Source organism: Erigeron canadensis, chromosome 2 (assembly GCF_010389155.1).
Source record: "Erigeron canadensis isolate Cc75 chromosome 2, C_canadensis_v1, whole genome shotgun sequence".
NCBI lineage: Eukaryota > Viridiplantae > Streptophyta > Magnoliopsida > Asterales > Asteraceae > Erigeron > Erigeron canadensis.
The window spans coordinates 27084958-27101479 of NC_057762.1; the positions used below are offsets into that span (position 1 = coordinate 27084958).

Here is a 16522-nt window from a genome sequence, read left to right on the forward strand (position 1 = left end):
AATTCACTACTTTGTATCATAAGAGGAAATGCAAATGAACTTAACTAATCGATTCTATTATAAAAATAATTCCATAACAATTCTCCACCGTCTTCTTTAACTCATGTATTAAAAAAAACATCCTTGTTGAACGTTACATAAGAGGATATGTTTAAGATGTCATCCTTTGTCTATATTATGTAATATTTTCACCTTGTACATTTTAAAATATTTTCACAAACACTATCCCCTTAACACCAATGGTTAAGTTAAACGATCAATCCTTTATCTTTTAAAAAATCTCCATTAACATTTTAAATCAATTATTTCTATATCAATTATCTCCACAAATTAACGTCGCCTCTACCACCAACACCCCCTACACCGTCACCGCCACGACAACCGTTGTACTTGTGTGGATACGGTGCCAGACTGCCAGTACTATTATATAGAAATTGTACACCCGGTTGAAAGTTTTAATTATTTCTATATGTGATATTACTATTATTATAATCTTAATAAACTAAAATAAATCCTCAAATTTTTGTCCTTTAAAAATATTCACTAACTAATTTTACATCAATTACATTATCTTTTAAGGTTACTTGTCACTGCCATTTTAGACGGATAGCCGGGCACCCCTCCAACAAGTTTACACGTCTTCGGTTTAAATTCGATTTAGACAGTCTCATAAATAAAAGTTAACAACTCATCCATCACGTACACTTCTAATATAATCCATATTCTAATGAAAAGAGTGGTTAGAAAAGAAAAGGTTAAAAGAAAGTAAACACAACAACCTTTTAACGCGTATCGTCATTTCTTTCACTTTTGTCACTCCCACTATTCCATGCTTTTTTTCCCACAAAACACTCACTCAAATTTACAAAACAATCAAGTATCACCCCGCCATTAACGCTGGGACCAATATATTGTACAATATTATTATTACCTAAGGCTTCCTTCCTTCCTTTCCTCCATCATTCCTCATAATATATTTATATATCACTCTTCATTTATAACCAATTTTCACCATTGCTTTCTTTCTTTTTGTAACTTTAATATGGCTCATGAAACAACTCAAGTTGGCCCCGAGTCAGGAGAGACCGGGACGAAGGGGGTGAATCCTAGAGTCGAGATTGATACGTCTCAGCCATTTGAGTCGGTTAAGGAGGCCGTGACTCGGTTCGGTGGAAGTGGTTCATGGATTCCTCTTCATATTCTTCGACTTGCGGGTGTAAGTTAAAATTTTCTCTTTTCCACACTTACTTTGTGTTTATGATGAAGTTAATTAATTTACGTGTTACTCAATTTTTGTTAAAGTTCTTTTCTTATAAGTATATGAATTACGACATTTTATTGCACGAATTATGAAAATGTAAATGTGGAAAACAAATCATTTTAACTTGATTCAGCTAATTAATCTGCTAATCGTGGCTTAGTGATGTGTTCGTTTTCCATTATCGAAAAAAGTAAGGGAGAGTATGGGTCGGTTCTGGGCTTTTGGCCCAAAGCAGAAAATCAAACTGAAACTTACGGGTTTTGAAAACTGGAATCTGTTTGACTTGACTTTGGGACTGTCTAGTTTTTCGATCAGTAATCAATTTCGGTTTGAGTCGGTTTTAAGGTTTTTAATAAACTTAAATGTTATACTCCGTAAATCATTTGACGAAGAACCAAAATATACAATTGACTTGTTAACTAATTTCATTTTTTAGAGGTTGAACTCACTAAAATTTCTTTTAAACCAAATTTATTTTGTTGTGCATTGTCATCTAAACACATAGTTAACTTTGTTTTCTATACTAGAAAGATAAAAACTTCAAATATAAATGTATTTTTACTTTTATAAAAATTATAATTTAGTTATAAAATTATAAATAAAAAATAGTAAATAAAGTAAAAAATATTAATGTTTAGTTTGGTTCAGTATTTGTTTGAAACCAAAATACGAACCATAAAGTTCGATGTTTAGAAAATCAAAACCAAAACAATCAGTTTGGTTTTTCATTTTTTTTTTCATTCGATCATTTTTTAACTAAATTGTCGTTTTGGTTCTACCCACCTCTATCCCTATAAACGATATGTAAGTTTCCAAATGGATTACTCATTACTCAACTCAAATATTTATAAAACTAATACTAATAAAGGCATAAAAATAATACCTAAAAAATCCTTTGAATACACATGTTATAAATCCATATAGGTGGAGTGGGGGATCTAGTGACTAGTGGCCGGTGTATATGTATATGTACATTAATGCGATGGTCCACTAAAGATTTTATTGTCATAAACTAAAATTTAAATACAATATACTTTAGACCATCTTTCGTGTCGGGCTTCGACGATCCGTTGGCATGAAAGAGCCGGTTTAAAGATCTTCAAGTTGGGAAGTTTGGAAGACAAAAATTGGTTCAGTGTTAAAGTTTAGTGTTATGCTCATATAATGGTTTAAAACTAAGACATAGTTTATAAGTGGAAAAATAGTTGTGGATGATCTTACAACAAATATTTAGAAACTTATGTTACATTTTGAAATAGTTCAATTAACAATCGTCAATCAACATAACAATAATAAATTAAAAAGTTATGTACCTTAACTTTTTTTGTGAGTTGATAACAAAAATTAGCTGAAACGTATAATCACTAAGCTCAAAAACATTCCGGTGTATAATCTTATAAATCATTTTTTATATAAATAAATGCTTTGTATTATTGTAGTATGATATGATATATTCATTAACTCGATATGACATCAAAAAATAGATAGACAAAAACTCTGTAGTCGGCCCAATTCCGTTCTTGTAAATAATGAACCTTTTTTTCCACCTATACTTTCTTTTTCTTGGCAACAAAGATTAAAGCATGGATTGTCCGACAATAGCTTTCAAAAAAAATGATTTATTTGTACCCGTTGTAGTCAATGCACCTTTCAAAAAAGTTATATTGTGGTTGCAAAAGATGCCAAATACTATGATATTGTGGAAAGTTAGAATATGTGTGTCTTGTTTTACATAACTACATAGAATGTCATAGTTAGAGATTATAAATTTAGCTAAAAAGATTAAAAAGAAATTATATGTGGTGTTTGGTTGCGCATTTTGTATGTGATTTTCTTTTTCGGGTTATTTGTTTGGTACGAGTACCAGACCCTTAGTTTCTAATGAAATCCGCCTCTAAATGCCCTTATGAAAGCTTCTCCGCCGGATGATCTTGAATCGACTAGGCTTTCTGGTAGAGCAGCAAATGCTCATTTGTGGCAAGATCTATGTTTATCAAGACATTGTTGTGATAGTAACCTTAATTAAAAATAATACAGTTAAAAGTTCCTTTTCACTGAAAATATTTTTACCTCTCTAAGTTGACCTCGTTAAAAAGACTTAAAGACAAGCAATGGGTCCAACACTGGTTTGCCTGTGTACCTAAATGTAAAATGTTTAAAGGTTGTTGGAATTTGCAAAATCTATATTGATAGGTTGTATGTAAGTGTTTAAAGATGTATTATATGAGCATAATTGTTTAGAATTTATAGTAAACTTAATGAATTTATGTACTCTTCTACAGTCTATATAACCTTCTTATGAAAGATTGATTTGAATGTCATTTTAAAGATAAATATTGAAGTTCATGAATGAATAATAGATGGTTTGACCATCATAGTCAAACTTAATCCAGCCAATATAGTGTAGTTTCTTGAAATTTAGGAGTAAGTTAACATGATTCTTTTTTTGGTGAATAGCATGATGTTGCAGAAATGGACATGGAAACAGTAGAAAAACAAGCTAAACAACTAGAAAAAGAACTGATCATCAAAGAACAAGAAACACTCGAGGTGCTACGAGAACTTGAGTCAGCAAAATCAGCCATGGAAGGCTTAAAAGTCAACCTAATGAAAGAATCCTCATCAATCCTTAATTTGAATCCAGAATCAGGAGCCACAACACCCGTTGACAAGTCTACGGCTACTATGACCTTGTGTCCAATTCCTTTACCTCCTGCAGTCATCTTGACAGAGCTAAAAGAAGCAAAGTCAAATCTAAACAAGACCACAAATGATCTCGCTATGATTCGTGCTTCTGTTGAATCTTTACACAAAAAAATGAGAACCCATAAAGCAAATTTGGAAGAAAAAGAAGAAGAAACAAAACATATGGTTGAAGAATCGATTGATGTTTCAAACGGGCCACAAAAGTTGACATTTGAAGCACAACAGTTTAGGAAAATGGAAGAGGCTGCACAATATGAGGTGATTAAAGCGACGTCTGAGATTGAGCACACGAAAATAAGTATAAGAATGGTGGAAATGAGGTTGATTGCTGCTAAAAAGATGGAAGAAGCTGCAAGAGCTATGGAAGCTGTGGCTCGAGCAGAGAATAATGATGATAATAAATCTTTGGTTCGTGAAGGAATAACGCTTTCTTATGAAGAATACTCTGCACTTGCTGAAAAGGCACAAAAAGCGGATGAAGGGTTCAAGAAAAATGGTTACTATAGGAAAGACGCTAATCTGTCTACAATGGCGTTTTTGAAGAATGCAATGGATCAAACCGATACTCTTAAATGCAGCCGAAGGACCCTTGAAGAAGCATTAGGTAACACTCATCTTCTTCTTATTATATAGCATTTTTATCAACTCAATATAGCTGCAGGTTGTGAAGTGGGTCGGACAATTTGGATAATTTGTGACAGTGGGTCCATCTGGAAAAGGAAAAAATGTATATGAAAATATTTAAGGGGTAATTTTTGTATCTATATGATTTTTATTATTATCAGGGCCTAGAACAGAAGCTACAAATGGAAGAAATCTGGAATCAAGAAATGAGTTTTTTCGGGGAAGATCAGCTAACCATCCGAAACCAAGAAACCCATACCCTTTTCGTACTCCAAGAAGTTATGCACCATTGATAGGGGACGATTCAAACTTGATCAACAAAGAATCACGGCCTGTTTTAAGATCAAGTGTCTCAATTGGTGACATTTTAAGCAGGAAACTAATTCTGCAAGATGATATAGTCGTTCGAGATGATGTTGAAAGACAAACTCAAAGAGATGAAACGTCTTTAAATCAAATGCTTCGTGAACAAAGTGGTCTTATATTTCATGATTCTGGAAAAGCCGATAAAGAAGGGAGAATCGACAAGCAGTTCTTTACCCAGAGAAAGAAATTTGGTTTCATTCATATCTCGCTACCTTTAACAAAACATAAGAAGAAATCGAGTCCTCAAACTCCAGAACCATTAAACATGAGGTTTCCTTAGTATATTTCTATCTAATGATTTTAAGATTGTTTATTATTCCTATTAATTTGGGAGTGATTTGGGGGTGTTGTGATTTCTTATGAGGTGTGTGATATATATAAGTATAGTTTCTTGGCTGGCTAACCGTTGGTTTAAAATTGCTCGGTATGTCAAGGTCTCAAGGACTTGGATCCGTATATGCTTGTCTCGTTCCTATCGTGTCGGGTTTGACTAACTTTGTAAAGTCAAAGCCAACTTACAGTGTGTTTTATAGGATGTATCTTTGTTTGGGTGATTGTAATTCATAGATGCAGATATCATATGTTGATTCTATCTTATAAGTGTGTTCGACAAAAGTTAACCATATAAGTTAAGTCATATTTTCATAATATGGCTAGTTAAGTCATATTTTTCATGATATGGCTTCTACTTTCAACTAATCTTACTCTCTTTTTCGTGTCTATATATGCAATATTTGCATTTTTAGTCCCAAAACGATTCAGTGGAACAGAATATGACAATTTTCTAGATAATGGCGTATCATCTCTTGACTTTAGTTGCTCAATGATGTCGAGGTCAGTAGGTTTGATTTATCGCTAGTAAAAACATTAAAAAAAAAAGCTTGATATCATATGGCATTATATTTTGCTATTGTTTCCACTTACTAAAACAGTACTCGCGCGTTGCAGCGTCATCCCTTAAAAGCGACAGTTGAATGACGGTGTTATTTAGGTGACTGTGTGATGTTTGTGTTTATTTTTTTGTGTGTGAGTTAACGCTAGGTTAGTGGATAAGGGGGATAAAGGTATTTTGGAACATTAAATGGATTAATAGATAATTATAGTTATTAAAGAAAAGGCATATTTGATAATTCAAAAGTTTAAAGAAAAAAATGGGCATTTTATTTTATAAGGGAGTATAGTTGACCCATTCTATCTAGTTGGACTTACATGTCACGCCCACAAATTCTAAGTACCAAAAACCAAATTCGATCCTAAAAAGATAAACGTCACAAACTTAAGATGAATCATAGATTTAAGTTTAACTATTGCACGATGTTGATGCTCGGCCTTGCACTGGAGTGGCCGAGTGAATTGGTGTAGCTAGTCTTGACTCTTGAGGCCAGGCCCAAATCCTTTTACAAGTCATAAGCCCAATATCAATGCGGGAACTGAGAAATGAAAGAGAAGAAAAACATAGTGATGGTATCCGTACTAAAGTTTACCAAAAACATTAGATAATAGATAGATACCAGTCGTCCAGTCCTATTTGGAACCGTTACAGGACCAATATCTTGGTACTAGAACCGGCTTAGCAACGAAAAAACTCCAATTAGTCGAAACGTATACATCCATTGGAAAGTTTTTGTTTGTTCAAGTACTTACAAAGAGATGCGGTGCATTGGAGGTTTTTGTGTTTGATTTTAGGTTTTTGGAATTAATTTTGGGTTTGTTTTTCGTAAAAATGATTGGATATGAGAGTTTGGGGTTGGATTTATGTTAAGCTTTGTAATGGATAATTGATTGATTGATTGATTGTACATTATTTCCCGTACAAATTACTCGTACAATCACCTTCATATTCACGCAATGTCCTGTAGCTAAAATCGAGGTTGACATGTCGCATTATATTTGAATGAACGTATTAACTGGATTCTTTGAGGTTTTTTTAGTGCTAGCATCGGTTTGTTGGGGGATGGTGTCATGAGACTCAACCCTATTTTGTACCCGCATCTGACCATTAAATCGGGTGGTGTTGCAAAATAAATAATATGCATACAATTACATATTAGTAACAGCTTTTAGTCATGTCACTAACAAAACCTTTAAGCTAATTAGTTATTCACCCAAAAACAAAGAGTCTAAGGAATTGCAGTCGTATACTTTATGTGGCAACTTTTTGTTTTTTTTTTTAAGAAAGCAACGGATAAATGGCTAACACCACCTTCCACGAGGATTTATTAACGTTAGTTCGGACTCCTGACAGTGTCCTAAAAGGTTTGCTCCCCATGTGTTAGATGAGTATAACACAACAACCTTTTTATCATTTAAATGATTTTTTATTGATATAATTATGAACTAGCACGGTACCCGCGCAATGTGGTGGTATTCGTGGCGGCAACGATGTGGTTGTGGGGACGACTTTTGGTAGTAGATGTAGCATCGAGTGGTGTTTATACTATTAAGGGTATTTTAAACATTTTTCCAATGTAACTTTCAACCTAAAGCTATTTTTTTTTATAATATTGTATAGATATGGATGAATAATCACCTTATAACAATATAACATATCAAAATGAAAAAATGTATAATATATTTAGGAAGGATAGATTGGTCTCCAGTGGTGTCTTTAGATTCCAATTATTAGCATACTGTCCTCTTGGATTTCACTGTTAGGGTTCGAACCACTAACAAATTAACACGCTGCTTTATAAAAGAAAAAGATTGTTTTTTCATACAAAAGTTATATGTTAAACCGTAACTCATTCGATTTTTTTTTATATCTTTTAAAATTTTTCTTTTTCATGAGAATAGATAGACAAATATTTTAAGATAAAATATAAAAATAAATAAAATAAGAGTATAAGACGTTTGAATATTTAGCATACTCCGAGGTAGAATTAGACGGCGCAACATCGCGTGCAAATACTTCAAAACCCTATAAACCAATCACGTCACGCCACCTACTCTTCAATGTCCGTTTACCGCGGGAAAAAAAAAACACCTTTTCACTTTTTCACCCAAAATTCCTTTTTTCCGGGAAAAAAAAGAAATAAATTCCCATTTAAAAACTTTTAACTTAAACAATCAGAAAACACCCGCCGGCGCACTCTTTGGCAAAACACCACACCCCCCACTATCTTACACGCGAACCCATCATTTCATCAAAAAAAAAAAAGACCCCCCAAAAAAGGCAAAACATTTGCAGCAGAAAGCTCAAATTAATGGCGTACCAATCAAGAACTCGAAAAAGAGTCAATGCAATTTTGGTTCGTGCCCCTAATGGAAGTGCCTTTCAAACTTGGTATTCCCCTTTTTTTCTATTCATCCCCCCTACACCCTTTTTTCTATATCTATCTATATATCTATAACTGTATAATATACTGTATAAGATATGCATATATTTATTTCTAATATGTATATATTAATGTGGGTTAATTTTATGTTTTTGTATTTAGTGAAAGTTGTGGGGTTTCGGTAGCGGTTGCATTGGTGGATATGCATCAATGTGAAAATAAAAAAGGTGTCAAGAAATTGAAAGTGAAAAATAAGATTGTGGATGAAAAGAGGTTTCAAGATCAGCCCAGATCAGAATTTAGATTCTTCATGTAAGTTCTTTTTTTTTTTTCTTTTTTTTTTTCTCATTATATATATACACTTATGTTTTGTGTTTTACACATGTTTGGGAATTTATGATTTGTGGCATTTATTGAAATTTTGGACCATCTTATTTGATTTCATGTTACAAAAATTGTACACTACATTTTGAAAGAAGCTATGATGTTGGACAACAATAAAAACTAAAAAAAGGTTATCTTTTGGGGACAAATTATACAATATATTAACATTGCATACATAAATGTTTTACCTACTTTTATTCCAATTATTTGGTCATTAACTCTGTGTTTGTTTTTTTTTTTTTGTTCCATTGAAAAAATTAAAATTTATAACTTATAAGTATGGTTTTGGGGTCTTCTATTGTTTTATTTAAACTTGTCTTGGTCTTTTCTAGTTCACTTAATTGCAGAAAGAAAATTTTTCTGACAAAAATGGAACACAAATAGATACTTTTAATGACCAGAACCGAACAAAGAGGCATTAGTAAGTATGTTGCTATATTAAGCAAGTTGCCCTTTTTTGCCACACTTTTTATGAGTACCTTGTAGTGAAACGTTACAATAGACTTATGAAACTCAATGTATTACCAATCAAACTAGAAACTTTTTCGCAAACTATTTGTCATGCTGTATATTTGAGCTCCTAAGTTTTTACGATGAGAACCTAAATTAGCACTTCTTACAAATCTTATAGTGGTTATTTATAATGTTACATATATTGTGGGTTGTAGGGAAAGTTTTGTGAAGGATTGTGACATTATAGGTCACGTGGAAATGGACCGAAAAGGGTTTGATACCTGGAAAAACATGTCTTCCCAGGTACTACTTTTTGTGAAAATTTTGATATTCTTTTTGTGATCTTTATATGATTATTGATGATGTACCATCTCCCTAATAGCTTTGGGATAATAATCTCTCTTCTACCCTATGGAGGCTACTAGGCTCCAGCCCAGACGTAGCCTCCGGACTTGAGCATGGTTGCTCCTGAGAGGCTCCGGACACAGCCTCCGGATTGATCCATAGAGGCTCCTGACATAGGCTCCGGACCCTCCTCCATTGAGGTTCCTGACATAGCCTCCGGACCCTCCTCCATTGAGGCTCCTGACGTAGCCTCCGGACCTAAGCTACGGAGGCTCCTGAAACCTTTAGACCTGAACATGACCTCATCTATGTTAAGTCATGGGCTTGATTTAGGCCCAAGCATGTAAAGCCCATGGCCCAAGTCCTAAAACCCTAGCAACATCTCTATAAATAGAAGATCAAGGCACCAACCAAAAGGGGACTTCTCTCCCTCACTCTCTCTTTTCCCCTCATTTCTCTTACACACACTCCTTACTTCGGCTTGTGGCGTCACATCTTGTGGTCACCAATTGGGAACCGCCACCCGAAGTAACAACAATCTAATCTCCCCCATTGCACCTTATAGATTAAGGATTAATCCCCCAATACTTAAGGATAAACGCTATACCTAAACGGGTGTAGACTTATGCTTAAACAATTATAGTTTTGTTTTAAACCTGTTTCCTATGTTGTATTAGGAAAGACTGAAATACAAACTTCAAGCTAAGAAGGTGAATGATGCTTATTATCAAAAGATAGTTGAAGAAGAGGATCAAATGGTTTCATGTGTAAGTGTTTTTCAGAGAAAACGATATATGTTATAGAAGAAATGCTTTTATTGCACCCAATATTGAATTGAGTATTATCAACTTTGAAACAGATGTGATACTACTCAATATATCCAGTTTGCTTTTTTAGAATTATATAATTGATTGTGTATGAAAGAGTTATGGCCTGAAAACATTAATCTTGATTCGTGAAATACTCTGTGCAGGTTGATGAGGAGGCAGATTCTGCAGAGGTTGGGAAATTTGACAAGGTTTGTATCAGCTTATGCTAAATTTCTAATGTTGAATTGGAATCTTTTGATTAGCTAGTTTTTATCACTTGGGACTTTGATGGTCACCGTTTCTTGCTTTTTTCATATGTTTCTAATTTCATTACAGACTGTTATATGCAATGACAACGATTCTGATAGTTCTTACTATGATGATTATGCTGCCGAGTCTGATTGCATAGGTGAGATTATGATATGCATATATTTTGTTTATCTTTCTAAACCTTTTTTTTTTCTTTCCAGACCACTTTCGGCTGACCATGTTGATTGGGCTCATTGGCCCAAATCGTTGATTAATCTCTCCTTTAACTAACTGCTTTTGGTTACTGGTTTTATAGGGCTTTTTCCATGGTTGTGATTGGTGGTAGTGCATGGTGGACTATCGGATGGCGCTGGCAAGTCATTTTGGCTATTGTATAGTAGAATTCAAGTAGGAACAGTTGGTCATTTTCCTTGTAATTATGGCATTGCTGTGGAAATCTTAGGTTTCTTAGATTGTTTCATATCTTTGTCTTTTGAGGCTGTCCTTTTGCTTAGAAACATGCCTTCAAGTTCATATCAATGGAAATGCTATGATATTACTTTAGTAAAAATATGAAAACACTATGGTATGCTATTCAGTTCAACTAACTTGAATCGAACACCAAAAACAGAAATTGTAGAAATATATGCCTTAAAAGTAATTATGTGTTCTTGTACTTGGTGAACGGTAACTGTTAAAGTTGTACAGTGTTGTGTGTTGGTAGATAATAACAGCCATGATAGAACACCAGCGAAAAATATTGACAGTTATTGAATTTATTTTTTAAAGAACCAAATCTTGTTTTTGTATGTAGACACTTACCCCGCCTCTAAATAGTATGAACCCACAAACCAAACGATTAAACGGCAGATATATTTGAAGCTGAATAACTTGTCACTTAGGGGGTATAACTTCAAAGTTCCAACACAGTTTTAAGTTGGCTTGGCAATTGGGTTGCATCTGTGGGTTGGCAGGTTGACATTACCCAGTTCTAACCTGACTTGATTAGATAAACAGTTTGGGCGTTAGTGCATTACAACCCATTTGACATATATAGCAATCAAGTAACAGATTGGGTACTAGTTAAATGAGTTAATTTAAGGTCAAATGCATTTCAAGTCGGTTTGTGTAACATGTAAATGTGATATTTGTTTTCTTCTTAGAATTATACAATTTAATAAGTTTTTATAAAAAAGTAAATTTGTTTGAAGTACTTTCAGGTAGCCATGTCAACAAGTTTATCCAAATGTCCAACCTGAATTCAACCCCAAAAATGATTTATGTTCATTGCACAGATTATTTGTTTCTTATGATTCACATTAATTGATTGTAGTGTTAAAGTTTTTCAAGTCACTTAAAAAGAACCATTATGCATAGACTTTGGGGTGTAGTTAAGTGATTGAACACTTGAACATGTATTAAGTAACATGGTTATTGCAAGAGGAATTAGTTCTCATACTTACTAAATTCATGAAAAAATAGAAGATAAATTCTTTTGTAGGTGTCATAGAAAATCATAAAAATAAGTATCTTTCAACCTAAATTTTATTAATATATTTTTAATTTTCTTTTCTCTCAATGAATATTTTGGGCTTTAGAGAATACTGTAGTATGGGTTTCTACTTTCTAGTAGATCTTTAAGCCCAAGAAGGGCTGGTCTTATTGGAATCTTGATCCATGAGGTTGGTTTTTGCCATTTTGGCTTTAGCTTGTAGCCTTGTAAAGTTGTATGATATGGATTTATGATCAAATTATTTAAATGGCAGATATATTTTAAGCTTAATATTTTCCTGCTTAGTAGGTACAATACAACTTCAATCTAGGATGGCATTCGGGTCAGTCTTAGGTCTGGTGGGTTGATTCATAGTTATCGACTCGTAAATTTTGCCTTGACTTGAAAACATAGTTTTTTGACTCGTGATCGGAACATGACTCGACCCGTAAGAGTCATGACAATTTTAAATATCACATAATATAGTATAATTATATATGTGACGTCTTTAGAAACATTATATAAGTTAAGTATCTTGATAGATTTAAAAAATATATTACATATTCAATAGTTTTGATTATGAACTTAAAATTTATCTTCATATTCGCAATAAAATTACATAGATAACACCAAAATAGAATAAGAATAAATATAATATATATCAATAGTAACAAACTACACACTTTGGACTTTATTTAACATTTTTTTTTTCTTTTTGATGGCAACCTGTTAACTAAAAGTCTTAAACACAATCGTGACCCATTTGACGTAATCAAACATATTGGTGTGTTTGTTATGGGTTAATTTCATATCAAGGTGGTTAAAAATTGTCCCTTTAAAATAATTTTGGGTTGGTTGATTTCTAATTACTAATTAAGCAGCCGTAGTTTTAAACTTTTATGAGCATGGTATCCGCACAATGCGGCGGCAGTAGTGGAGAAGACGGTCTGCTTTATTAGAGATTTTGGGTAGTTATGTAAAGAAAAAAAAACAAAAAAGTCCAAAGACAAATAAAGTATTTCAAAGACATAAATATTTAATAAGAATTGCTTTATTAGGGAGTTAGAGAAATGGTTGACTTTCATTTTGAAAACAATAATCAAAGTTTATATGCTGCATGTTCATTGCTCATATTAGTTTTTAACGTGTCATGCGTTAATTATACGAGAGTTGCTTTGTGGCTATGAATTACTATGTGTGCGAAATAGGAATAGAGCTTTTAAAAGGTTGGTTCAATTTTCAATTTTTAAAACCAAACCAAATGAGTGAATGACCAAACAATTTATATAGCAATGAAACTAGCTCACACGTTCATTCTCATATATACCCATCAACCAAACACCTTTAAAGCTTTTCAACTCAATTAGGCAATCATTTCGCACACAAGTGGGGAGCAGTTGAACAACATCTATTGGGTGATCGTCATTTCAAAGAAAAAAGTTTTCATACTCCCTAAATCTATGTAAAAACAAATTATTTACAGATATTTTTCTTAAAAACTAAAACACTTATTTTTTCTAAGCTTTTGGACCCAAATTTGCTAATCTGCCCATAGTAAGAACCTTGATTTCCTCAACATATTTGTCAAATTTGTTTTATCAACGAATATTTGGGCTTTCATGACTACTGTATGGATTTCCATTTATAGATGATTAAATCTTATTAAGGGTTGGTCTTCATGTAATCTTGATCCATGAGGGTTGTTTTTTGACTTGATTGTTGTATGATGTGGGCTCTTGCTTTTGTTTGTTGCCTTGGGGCTTTTGCTAAAGGTAGCTTGTGCTGTATGTTCTCTGCGTTGAGCCCTTTTCTCCATGGTTCGTCACATTTGTTGTATACGAGTATTTTGTTTTTAATCGATGACACGGTGACCATTATTTGATGGATGGGCCTATCGTATACATTTTGTAATGCATAAACATAAATTGATGATGTGATTGAAAAAATTGTTGATAATGATGTGCAAACGCCTAGGTGTGTTATATAGTTACATGGATATCTAAACTAGTATTAGATATCGACTAATATACAATGTACCTTTATTAAACTATATCTTAATTAACTAGAAATATACTCATTAAGATGCCTCTTCATTAATGTGAAAATGTAGCCTAGTTTTTAAACGTCTTACCAATTAAGAACTACAACTTGTTGATTCATGATGACCAAAAGACCCAAGTTTTCAACGATGATCTACTAAGACAAAAATACACCAAATTATAAAAACTTATCTTTCTTTTTACAAGATATTAAATTAAACTCAATGATGATTGATGAGCTCAATTATTTCCCATTACAATGATGCTGCAACTAGTTCACCAACTTTTTATTGGCAGATGTGAGCCCCACGTACACTAGTTGGGGAAACTACATGTGATGAAATGGACGGTTAGAAAAGCCTTGATTCAACATTTCAACTAATAGAATTTTGGGATGAGTCAAGATGGGTTGGATCAAAGTTGACTGGTTAACAATTGGTAATTCTATTTTGCTATTGGTACTTGGTACTTTGGTAGTGTTGTTCCAAATAAAATAAATGTTTTTAATGTTGGAATAAATATTATTCGATTATTTGATTCGAGTGATAAAATATCCCAGATCGTCATGTGTAACTTGTAAGAACATAAAGCATGATTGTTATTGATTTCGGGTTCCCATAACAAGATGGTTGAGTAATAATGGGATGATAAATTCTGTTGTAACATGATGCACGAATTTAATGAGGAAGACACACACGAATTTAGGAGGGATTAGGGTGTGTTTTTGTGATTCTCCATTAACCTAATTTAGGGTTAATGACTCTCTATTTATAATGAAAGTATTTACACATTCAACTCAGGACCCCTACTAGTCATAGCCAATAAGTACAGTCGTAGAGAAGAACATCAACTCAGGACCCCTACTAGTCAAACTATGACTCAAATTTAAAACTAATAAGCAACGATCAATTGACTAAGACAAATTTTGTTATATAATGTCTTTACACTGTTATGACCTCGAAGTGTAACTAATAGACAAACAAAACTTGAATAAGGAGGAAAATTTTTTATTAATTATAATGACCAATAAGTACAACATGCTATCATAATGGGTCTTTTAGTAAGCCTCATCTTTGATACGTATCCTACGAAGATTTTAGGAGGAAGACCTTCGGTCATTGGATCCATTAGCATATTTATGTGTACTTATATACTTAAAACAAAGAACATTTTCCTCAATCCGTTCACAAACGGATACTTTGTATCGAGATACATCTCAGCGCCAGTTGAACTGTTACTGTTCAAGCAAGTTACAGTAACTGAGTTATTACACTAAAGCTTCAATGGTCTAGTAATAAAATTGACGACTTTTGAGTCCACTGACCAGGTTCTTTAACAACATTCCACGACATGAAATTATGAACGTTCAGACAACATGGTAGACGTTGCAGTCAGTTTCTACTTATGACTCCGTCAAAAGATAGGTTTGCCAGCTAATTATAAATATACATTCAGAAGTAGATTTCTTATTGGAATTAAAACATCCCACTACTTCTAAGTTGTCACCTCTTCCATAAATTAATATGTAATCTTTGGTCCTTTGCAGTGCCGGTCTTGCATAAGGGCAAGATGGGCTAAAGCCCAAGGCAAATAAATAACAGGAGGCAGCAAATTTCTACTTATAGTTAGACACTGTAAATTTAATTAATGACTTATGTGAGTTTCTAAGCTTACTTCACATGCTCTTTATAGTCCATCAAATGAAAATGAAAAGTAGATATAAACAAAATTAGAAAATTCAAACAGCCGTAATCTATTAACTTTATTTAACTTAATTTGTATTAGGAGTTTCATATATTATAACATATTTTTTGTAGTATTATCTTCAATAATTTGTATTGTTTATTTACTTGTTCATATGAATTTTGCAAAAAAATAAACATTTAACCATGAGTCAAAAGTGGTTAAATAAATATTAAAAGTAATTATTTATTTAATGTAGATTGTGAGAAACTAACCAAAGTTTTTGTAAAAAAAATTACACTTATACATCATTTTGTAACTAATGATATACCCATAGGGAGCTCTAGCTCCGTACCCGAAGCAGAAGCAGAAAACGAAGTCATCTTCGTACAGATAAAGCCATAACGGAGCTCTGCCTCCGCTTAACATAGTTACCCCGGAGCCCCGAAGGTAACGAATACCGATCTCCGAGGAAATATATAAAGAAAGATCGATAAAGACCTTCTTGACAATTATCCAATTAAACATATATCGAAGCTCTGATATATTCAGACATAATTAGGTAACAAGATTACCACAAATATCCTCAAGAAGGAAACAAGATATTCACAAAGGAGGAAGAGATTTACCCTAATTTTCTTACCCTCATCTCCAAGAAATCGACCCTCTATATAAATAGATGAGGAAGCCTCACGGCAGGGGATCAGATTCATTCACAATAGATGAAACCCTCATACAAGTTTATTCGACCTCTGAATAAACCCTAAGTCGAACAAATCGGCTTAGACTAAAAACCATCTGGCGTAAAGCGGTCTTCCGACCCTCTGACCGTAAGG

General features: G+C 33.2%; 2 protein-coding genes across 3 annotated transcripts; both read left to right on the forward strand.

The window, feature by feature from the left end:
- Positions 1-887: 887 nt before the first annotated feature.
- LOC122588998 (WEB family protein At2g40480-like) lies at positions 888-5554 on the forward strand. 2 transcript variants are annotated; one of them, XM_043761227.1, is made up of 3 exons: positions 888-1216; positions 3719-4571; positions 4765-5554. In XM_043761227.1, exons 1-3 carry the CDS (start codon positions 1043-1045, stop codon positions 5235-5237), a joined length of 1500 nt encoding a protein of 499 aa, XP_043617162.1. In that variant the 5' UTR covers positions 888-1042; the 3' UTR covers positions 5238-5554. The 2 variants fall into 2 exon arrangements, with proteins under 2 accessions (XP_043617162.1, XP_043617161.1); XM_043761226.1 differs by having other exon boundaries at positions 891-1216; positions 4753-5554.
- Positions 5555-8102: 2548 nt separating this feature from the next.
- Positions 8103-11043, forward strand: LOC122590000 (high mobility group B protein 7). Its single transcript, XM_043762333.1, has 7 exons — positions 8103-8240; positions 8395-8544; positions 9285-9372; positions 10092-10181; positions 10388-10432; positions 10560-10632; positions 10789-11043. The coding sequence occupies exons 1-7, from the start codon at positions 8161-8163 to the stop codon at positions 10806-10808; spliced, it is 546 nt and encodes a 181-aa protein (XP_043618268.1). The 5' UTR covers positions 8103-8160; the 3' UTR covers positions 10809-11043.
- The last annotated feature ends 5479 nt before the right edge of the window (positions 11044-16522 follow it).